This window comes from Oncorhynchus mykiss, chromosome 13 (assembly GCF_013265735.2).
Source record: "Oncorhynchus mykiss isolate Arlee chromosome 13, USDA_OmykA_1.1, whole genome shotgun sequence".
In the NCBI taxonomy this organism is placed as follows: Eukaryota; Metazoa; Chordata; class Actinopteri; order Salmoniformes; family Salmonidae; genus Oncorhynchus; species Oncorhynchus mykiss.
Window position 1 is genome coordinate 45442117 of NC_048577.1, and position 9885 is coordinate 45452001.

The following is a 9885-nucleotide window of genomic DNA, read 5'->3' on the forward strand; positions in this document are numbered from 1 at the left end:
TTGAATGATGCAGAGCTTGATGATTCTGCTCGCAAATAAGTCTTTAGTGCCATACTCCTAATGGAAAAATAACAGCGCTAGAGTTTACATCAGAGGTCCCCAAACTGGTTTGCCCCGCCACCCTATTTTGATATTAAAGAATGTTGTGACCCCACCATGCAAAAAGAAAAGTGATGAAATCAACGGCCAATGTTTACTTATTTAATTGGGCTATGACAATCTATTACAAATCAGTCTGATAATACTTTTGACAGTAATCATTTTCTATGATCTTCTGTACAGAAAATAACAATCATTGATGATGTTCTTTTTCCCTGATTTAGTGCCTGATCTTGTCCACTCTGTTCTAATAAGGCTCGTGGGCATTGTAGAGGGAAACAGACACACATGTGACACACATGTGAAGGGGTCATAATATTTTATATAACTTAAACCGTTCAAAGGATAGAGCCACATTTGTAGGAAGAAAACAGAAACCTGTCTGTTTATTACAACCACATCTAGCGGCTACCGGAGGTTACTGACATAACCACAGTTCTATGAACCAAGCAGGATTTTTTCTCCAGAGTTTCTCTTGTGACCCCATCTTCAAATCTGGAGACCCCACATGGGGTTGCAACCCCTAGTTTGGGAAACACTGGCCTACATTAACATAAAACACTGGTGGCCCACTGGTGAGGAGGGTCAGACTCAATGGAAAAGCACCTTAACAAAATGTACATACCACCTGAATAATAGATGGACATTAGGGGATTAGGCTGAAGTTTTACCTTGCTAATCTGATGACCTTTGACCCTTTTGTTCCCAGAGCTCTTAATCTCTGTGGCTCAGGAGGACCGCCCCATGTGAAGCTCATCATCGAGTGGGAACACAGAATCAAAGACTGGTCAGTCATTCTCAGTGACAGTCTATAACCTTCTAGCCCTGAATTATTGTAGACCAACTGTAATCATAAAACAGTATGTATGGTGCTGCACATGCCTTATTTTATTAATGCCTGGCAGCCTCTTTCTCTCTCTGTGTACATGTTCCCAACTGTCTGTCTGTCTGTCTGTCTGTCTGCCTGCCTGCCTGCCTGCCTGCCTGCCTGCCTGTCTGCCTGCCTGCCTGCCTGCCTGCCTGCCTGCCTGCCTGCCTGTCTGTCTGTCTGTCTGTCTGTCTGTCTGTCTGTCTGTCTGTCTGTCTGTCTGTGTGTGTGTGTGTGTGGTCGGTCTCCTGCAGCCTGTTTGGGAACATCCAGGAGGAGGTGGTGAAGGATGCTGAGAGTGTGAGAGGCCAGCATCAGCAGCACGTCCAGCAGCACAATTGTACCCTGGACGAGTGCTTTCAGCTCTACACTAAAGAGGAACAGGTACATTATCTCCTCCTACGGTCAGGCAACAACCACTGCTGAGTCCAATCTGTTGTCTCACTATAGTCTACAAGGGTGTCAAACTCATTCCACGGAGGGCCTCGTGTCAGCTGGTTTTTGTTTTTTTGTTTAAATTAAGCCCTAGACAACCAGGTGAGTTGAGTCCCTTACTAATTAGTGACCTTAATTCATCAATCAAGTCCAAGGGAGCAGCGTAAACCCGCAGACACTCGGCCCTCAGTGGAATGAGTTTGACATGTGTCATAGAACTTTATGTACCGAACCCACTGACTGAATGACTGACGAGGAGCAAGGAAATCCTTCCTACCTGTGATTTTCATTATACACTGTATTTTTGTTTATAGGGGAGACTGCCTCTAGTTTCAAACAGTCCTTTAAGGGAAATTCATCCAAATTGCTAATTCATTAATCGTATGCTACCTTAAAAATAAGATGCTCATTTGTTATTTGGGTGAACAATCCCTTTAAGGACATCATTATGGAATCCATAATGCTTCTTACAGACCGCCCAGTGTTATAAGATGCAACGTCAACAGTAACATCAAAGGATGTGAATGCTGTGGCATGATGCCAAGAACAAAATCTGCCTTCAGTCGAATCAATCAAGATGACCTGAGGTGGAATTAATCTTTCCAATTGGGCTCTTATTTTCCCGTCCGTGGAGTGTTGGGATTCTATTAGAGCTGTGAATGGACTGTGTTTCTGCTGGGAACTGTATGCTCTCGCTTAACTGTACCTACACCCAGATCGGTGTTGTAAGGGCGTTCGTCTGTAGGAGGAAGAGAAGCGGACCAAAGCGCAGCGTGGTGGTTATTCATGTTTTAATAAATCACTACACATGAACAAACTAACAAAAACAAGAAATGTGAAAACGCAAAACAGTCCTATCCTGTGACAACAAACACAGTGACAGGAACAATCACCCACAAACACACAGTGAAACCCAGGCTACCTAAGTATGATTCTCAATCAGAGACAACTAATGACACCTGCCTCTGATTGAGAACCATACTAGGCCGAAAACATAGAAATGCCCCAAAACATAGAAAAACAAACATAGACTGCCCACCCAACTCACGCCCTGACCATACTAAATAAATACAAAACAACAGAAATAGAGGTCAGAACGTGACAGTACCCCCCCCCCAAAGGTGCGGACTCCGGCCGCAAAACCTTGACCTATAGGGGAGGGTCTGGGTGGGCGTCTGTCCGCGGTGGCGGCTCTGGCGCAGGACGCGGACCCCACTTCACCATTGTCTTAGTCCGCCTTATTGTCCGCCTCCCTGGCTTACTCACCATGGCCACCCCTCTCAATGACCCCACTGGACAGAGGGGCTGCTCGGGACAGAGGGGCAGCTCGGGACAGAGGTGAAGCAGCTGCTCGGGACAGAGGGACAACTGCTCGGGACAGAGGGGCAGCTGCTCGGGACAGAGGGGCGATAGCAGCTCGGGACAGAGGGGCGATAGCAGCTCGGGACAGAGGGGCGATAGCAGCTCGGGACAGAGGGGCGATAGCAGCTCGGGACAGAGGGGCGGCAGCTGCTCGGGACAGAGGGGCGGCAGCTGCTCGGGACAGAGGGGCGGCAGCTGCTCGGGACCGAGGGACAGCTGCTCGGGACCGAGGGCGCAGCGTGGTGGTTATTCATGTTTTAATAAATCACTACACATGAACAAACTAACAAAAACAAGAAATGTGAAAACGCAAAACAGTCCTATCCTGTGACAACAAACACAGTGACAGGAACAATCACCCACAAACACACAGTGAAACCCAGGCTACCTAAGTATGATTCTCAATCAGAGACAACTAATGACACCTGCCTCTGATTGAGAACCATACTAGGCCGAAAACATAGAAATGCCCCAAAACATAGAAAAACAAACATAGACTGCCCACCCAACTCACGCCCTGACCATACTAAATAAATACAAAACAACAGAAATAGAGGTCAGAACGTGACAGGTGTCTAAACGACTTATGAATCAGAATACGTCTTTCCCTTCGAATGCTTGATTGATCTTCCTGCTCCCAGTTATACTGTACCACAATATATTGTTTACAGTCATGCCCCCATCGCTCTGCCCCTCCACACCTCTTTATATGAAGAGGTTGTTTCAGGGAACGTTCTGAATATCCAAATCAGATCAAATGTTGTTTGTCACATGCGCCGAATTCAACAGTAGACCTTACAGTGAAATGCTTACTTACAAGCCCTTAACCAACCATGCAGTTTTAAGAAAAATACCTTTAAAAAGTAAGAAATAATAGTAAGAAATAATTAAAGAGCAGCAGTAAAATATCAATAGCAAGGCTATATACAGGGGGTACCGGTACTATCAGGTATCAAGGTAAGACCCAAGTGCAGACTGTGTGAAGGGGCAGGCAAATGACAGGTCAAGGCAGGCAGGGGTCGATAATCCAGAGTAGGAGCAAAGGTACTGGACGGCAGGCAGGCTCAGGGTCAGGGACAGGCAGAGTGGTCAGGCGGGCGGGTACAGGGTCAGGACAGGGAAGGGAAGGGTCAAAAACCAGGAGGACGAGAAAAAGAGTGGCTGGGAAAAGACAGGAGCTGACAGGAACAAACGCTGGTAAGCTTGACAAACAAGACCAACTGGCACAGACAGACAGAAAACACAGGTATAAATACCCAGAGGATAAGTGTAAGGTGGGCAACACCTGGAGGGGGTGGAGACAAGCACAAGGACAGTGAAATAGATCAGGGCGTGACAGATACAGAGTCGATGTGCAGGGGGCACCGGTTAGTTGAGGTAATATGTACATGTAGGTAGAGTTATTGAAGTGACTATGCATAGATAATAACAGAGGATAGCATAGGGGGGGTAATGCAAATAGTCTGGGTAGCCATTTGATTAGATGTTCAGGAGTCTTATGGCCTGGGGCTAAAAAATGTTTAGAAGCCTCTTGGACCTAGACTTGGAGCTCCGGTACCGCTTGCCGTGCGGTAGCAGAGAGAACAGTCTATGACTAGTGTGGCTTTTTACCTTCCTCTGTCACCGCCTGGTATAGCGGTCCTGGATGGCAGGAAGCTTGGCCCCGGTGATGTACTGGGCTGTACGCACTACCCTCTGTAGTGCCTTGCGGTCGGAGGCCGAGCAGTTGATATACAATGCAGTGATGCAACCCGTCAGGATGCTCTCGATGGTGCAGCTGTAGAACCTTTTGAGGATCTGAGAACCCATGCCAAATCTTTTCAATTTCCTGAGGGGGAATAGGTTTTGTCGTGCCCTCTTCACGACTGTCTTGGTGTGCTTGGACCATGTTAGTTAGGTAATAGAGGTGTACGTGAATTTCAAAGCCTGTAATTTGGTTTATGTAATACGCTTATAAAGTTGACATGTGTGATAGATGTCCAGAACATGTCCTCCTCAAGAGCCTTCTCTTAGTTTCTTCCTGAGCATTGTTTGAGTCCTATGTCTGTTTCTGATAGGAGTGAATCATTTCCCATTGCCATTCATGAGGCAAATGACTAGGCTTTCTTTAGCTCCATTTGTGACCAGATTAGTATCCTCAACTGAACATGAAGATTATTGGATACAGCTGCCTCCATCTCCTTCCTCCACTCTTCTTCATGCACACTAATCAGAGGGATTAGAGTGCCGGAGGCGGTCGCCCCAGCAACAGGTTGTGAAAGTGACTGAAAAATTCGGCTTCACATACTGTTCTGATGAAACAGACACGGTCTCATGCACAGAGCTATCACTGAAGACCACCGCGACCTGTATCAGACCACGTTTCATGTCTAAAACATTGTCCACCAGCTTCAAACTGCTGGAAAAACAATATTTTTGCTTATTGAAAATATATTTCATAGCGATTTAGATGGTACAATGATTCCCTACACTATTCAGTGCTTGCTTTCTCACATAAACTGAAATTGAGCGAACAATGTCAAATTTTTGCAACCAGGAATGAGCGATTTTCACTAAATAACACAGCCATAAAGTCAGAACAGCTGCCGCTCCGGCGGGAGAAATCAATAGGAAAAGCACACAGCCAATCACAACACTGGTGGGTAAGTAATACTGTGAAATATTATCATTCCACAATTAGCGACAGATATATTATGGACATTTTCTGAAATTACAATACAAAAATGTAGCACCTTGAGAGAGTGTTATGAAATTATTTCAGTGGGTTGATTGAGGGACAAGATTTTTATTTTTTTTATTTTTTTTTATTTTTACATGGATGAATACTCTGTCTTTCTTGCCCTCTCTCTGTTTCTCTGTCTCTCTCTTTCTCTGTTTCTCTCTCTCCCTGTTTCTCGCTCTCTCTCTCTGTTTCTCTCTCTCCCTGTTTCTCTCTCTCTTTCTCTCTCCCTCTCGCCCTCTCTCTGTTTCCCTGTCTCTCTCTCCCTGTTTCTCTGTCTCTCTCTCCCTCTCTCGCTCTCGCTCTCTCTCTCTCGCCCTCTCTCTCTCTCTCGCCCTCTCTCTGTTTCCCTGTCTCTCCACCTGTCTCTCTCTCTCTCTCTCTCTCTCTCTCTTTCTGCCAGCTGGCTCCAGACGATGCATGGAAATGTCCCCACTGTAAGCAGCTGCAACAGGGCATGGTGAAAATGAGCCTGTGGACGCTGCCTGACATCCTCATCCTCCACCTCAAGCGCTTCCGGCAGGTGGGCGAGCGCCGCAACAAGCTGGCCACGCTGGTGCGCTTCCCCCTAGACGGCCTAGACATGGCGCCCCATGTGGTGAAGAGGAGTCAGAGCACCCGGCTGCCCCCCCACGGTCCTCTGCTCCCCGGCCCCCTGCACCCGGCCTGGAAACAGCCCTGCCCACCCGACGTGGCCCCTCCAGACTTCCTATATGACCTCTATGCCGTATGTAACCACCACGGAGGCATGCACGGGGGACATTACACAGGTTTGTATGGAGGGACTGTCTGGCTGTCATGTTCACATCCTGTAAATGTTCTATGAAATATCAATCTCATTGAAAGTGGTCTTAATCAGCAAGGTGTCTTGAAGTGAGATCCAGTCCAAAAATGTGTTTGATGATGATGATAAAGATAAAGATATGGTGGTGGTTTATTTAGTATGTATGTAAGTACCGGTGTCTGTGTCTCTGTGCAGCGTTCTGCAGGAACTCATTGGACGCCCAGTGGTATGGGTATGATGACAGCAGTGCAGAGCCAGTCACAGAGGGGGAGGTGTGCACACGGGGAGCCTACATCCTCTTCTACCAGAGACGCAACACCATCCCTCCATGGTCAGCCAGCTCCTCTCTCAGAGGTAAGCCTTGTTGACAAGTCCTTTAATTAAGCCACGGTCTGCAATATGTCCTGCAGTTCTATTGTGTCATTTCAATAGATGATATATACCAATTGGTTCTGGAAGAATACTGACCTTTACTAAGTCCATGTAATGGAAATAAGGCTTCTGAAATCCATTATTGGTGAAATGATGGCTTTCGCCGCCCAATAATGAATGGCACTACACTGACAGTATCCAGACATTTTCGAATTTAAAGCATTAATGTTGAAATCAAAAGAGTATATGATTGGCAGTGTGTAATGACCTTGTCCATCGTAGGATGGAGGTACAGTGAAGGCATCTGCATACTAGGTTTGGTTTGCTCCTAGCAGAACTCGGATAGGCAAAGTGAACGTGTACTCCCTTAAAAGACTTTCGCTTGAAAAACGAGAAAAAAGCTTCAATAGTACTGTTTGTCCCTCTTGAGACGCCATAGCCAGTATACACTTCCTCAAAATAGTCCGAATTAATCTAAGATAACTCAAGAAATCTGTCATTCATTTAGATGTTTTTGATCTTAGTCGTGCATTTTTTACATATAACTAAGATGTTTGGTGCAGTATTTCACAATGAAAAGTTTATTGAAGAATCCCTACTGTTGACCAATCACCGACAAAGGGGCATAGACTTCGGATACCAAACTAACAACAACTAACAAAATGTTGTTATAATATATGTGCAAACTCTTCCGAAATGTTTCGCCTACTGTCCCTCTCTAGGAAAAAGAGACAAGTTTGTATGTATTAGCTGTGTTGAGAGTCCAGTAGATGGCACTTAGCTCTCTATAACTTCTACTTCTACAGGCTCCACCAGCTCCTCCACATCAGACCACTGGCTGATCCGTCTGACGCGGGACAGTAAGAGGGGCAGCCTGTTCTCTGGGGGGTCCACCTCTGGCCCTCCTGGCCCCACACCAACCCCCGAATCCCCAGAGCTCCCTGTGTTCGAGGACGAGCCTCTTAAAACAGAGACAGGTGAGTAGCCCATTGGGACACCATTTCCCCAGTATGTCTCTAAATAAATAAAACCACTATGGCTCGCTGTGTCTGATTGGTCTGAAGTTCTGGTTGTTAATCAAAGAGAATTATCTCTGTGTATAGGGATTTCATTACATCATTAAAAAGCAGATGATTATGTAGATAAGTCGATCAATGAACCATTATAAAAGAGGAGGAATATGAGGAAGAATCCTAACTGTGTTTGTTTTTCTTCTGGGTCCAGATGGGTTTGAGAATAATCTATTTGTCCGAGGCACTCAGGGCAGGAGCAAGAGCATGAGGTCACCCACTAAGGACACCCTGAGCAAAGTACTGCCCCTGCGCTGGTCCTTTGGTTCCAAGGACCGCCCCAAACCCTCCGCCCCCAGGCGAGGGGAGCTGGTGGAGTACCTGGAGTCAGGGCGCAGGCCGCGGTGCACCAAGGACCCCATCATCACCCTAGTGGCCACCCCACCCCAGGGCGGGCACAGGGACCTGGGCAGCTCCCCCAGTGGGAGCAGCCTGAGCTGCATGGACAGGTCCAACTCTGAGGCCTGCGACTCCCCAAGAGTACCCGAGGGCCAGAGCAGGCCTGCCGTAGAGAGGAGCTCCAGCCTGGGGCTCAGTATTATCACTAAAGTCAGGGATGACAGCTCACTTGGCCGGAGGTCCTCCAAGAGGTTCAGGCAGGACCAGGGCAGGACCCTGGACCCTCACCCCCATAGAGGCTCTACTGATGGGGTCCACATCAGCCACAGTGCCCCCCCAAGTAGGGACTCCACACTGAAGAGACCCAAGGCCCAAGCAGGGCTGACCTCCAGGGTAGGGGTGCTGCAGGCTGGTCTACAGCCTGAGGAGAGGAAGGGGATGAGGGGTCAGGAGGTAAGGAGCCACGACAGCCTCTTGTCCTTTTTCAAATCAGGCTTCCTGAAGAAAGACACTCAGAGGACACCTAGCAAGGGAGAGGAAGTCCGGGCCAATGGCCATGGACGAACCAGCAAGGTGGCAAACGGTAGTTTGTCTAAACTCTCCCTCTCCAATGGGACCCTGAACGGTGTAGCGCTGGAGGAAAACAGGGCCAACGGCGCCCCTAGAAGTGACTGCCGTCACAGCAAAGGGCAGCTTGTCAACGGGAGGGCAGGAAGTCACAGCTCTGCTGCTGACATCAAGCGTGCCCACAGCTCCAGTAACATCCAGAGCAAACCGGACTTGACCCTGCGCAGGTGTGCCTCCCTGCAGAGGAACGGGCAGGTAGCTCCCCCGGCCCCCCGCAGCAGCCTGGCCACAGACAAGCCCAGCTATGCCACCCTGCAGCGGGCACGCTACAGCACCACCTCCCTTGGCAGGCAGCAGAGACCCGTCCCCGAGTCCTGCTTCTGACTCCCTCCGCACCGCTAGGCTAATTGGCTGCTGCCACAGCAGTAGAGTTACCTGGCCTGTGTGTCTCTTTATTTAGAGTTTCTGCCAATGCTACTGTCAGGGTTAGCATGTTAGTGTGAGCTGAGCAGTCTGGCCACCACTGCTAGAGCAGAGGAATAGTCACGGTGTTACTATAAGACAGGTTCTTAGGGGAGGCTTTGCCAACAGTAATGCAGTGCGTAACAGTTAACTGTCTGTCATAGTCTTCTGTTTAATGTAAGTGCCTCTGTGACAGTTCAGAATGATTGTTTGTTGAACACTGGAACCACGCTATTGATTGACACACATCACATCCAGACGGTCACCAGGTCTCTGTAGTATAGCCAGCAGAGCTGTTGTTTCTGAAGGGCATCATGTACCCTCTGTTAACACTGATGTTTATTGACATATTGTCTTTGTGTGTACATGAATCTATGCAGACTGTGTTACAATGGAGAGGTAACCCTGCTGCATTGTGATCATATTTATTCCACAAACATGTCAAGCATCTTTCTTGGTTGTATGCTGTCCTTGATTTTCTATTGATGTAGCCGTGGAGGAATATCCTGCACGAAAGGATTCAATTAAATGATTGTCTGTCTGTGCTTCCACCGCAAACTGTTTGCTGAGACCTAATACACGTATGTTATTACTAATATTCATCATGTATCATCTTCTGTCAGTGGCAACTGGCAACTGAAAGAAACAAGTACTGTAATAACCTGGTTGTTACACACCTGTTACTGACTACCGTACTGTAACAACAGTGTTTGATTGGAGGAGAAGTAAGGGTAGAGGAATGAAATGCCGATTTATGTTCGTAACTAACATGATTGAAATACTGGGTTGAAAAGAGGGTAGTTGGCAC

The 9885-nt window shown here is 47.6% G+C and overlaps 1 protein-coding gene across 1 annotated transcript in view; it reads left to right on the plus strand.

The window, feature by feature from the left end:
* usp43b (ubiquitin specific peptidase 43b) overlaps positions 1 to 9626 on the plus strand; it is a 93004-nt gene extending 83378 nt beyond the window's left edge. The window contains exons 10-15 of the mRNA XM_036941255.1: positions 809 to 886; positions 1222 to 1351; positions 5887 to 6253; positions 6463 to 6621; positions 7446 to 7616; positions 7864 to 9626. Coding sequence (XP_036797150.1) covers positions 809 to 886; positions 1222 to 1351; positions 5887 to 6253; positions 6463 to 6621; positions 7446 to 7616; positions 7864 to 8999 — 2041 coding nt within the window. The 3' untranslated portion in view covers positions 9000 to 9626. The remainder of the gene's footprint in view (positions 1 to 808; positions 887 to 1221; positions 1352 to 5886; positions 6254 to 6462; positions 6622 to 7445; positions 7617 to 7863) is intronic.
* The last annotated feature ends 259 nt before the right edge of the window (positions 9627 to 9885 follow it).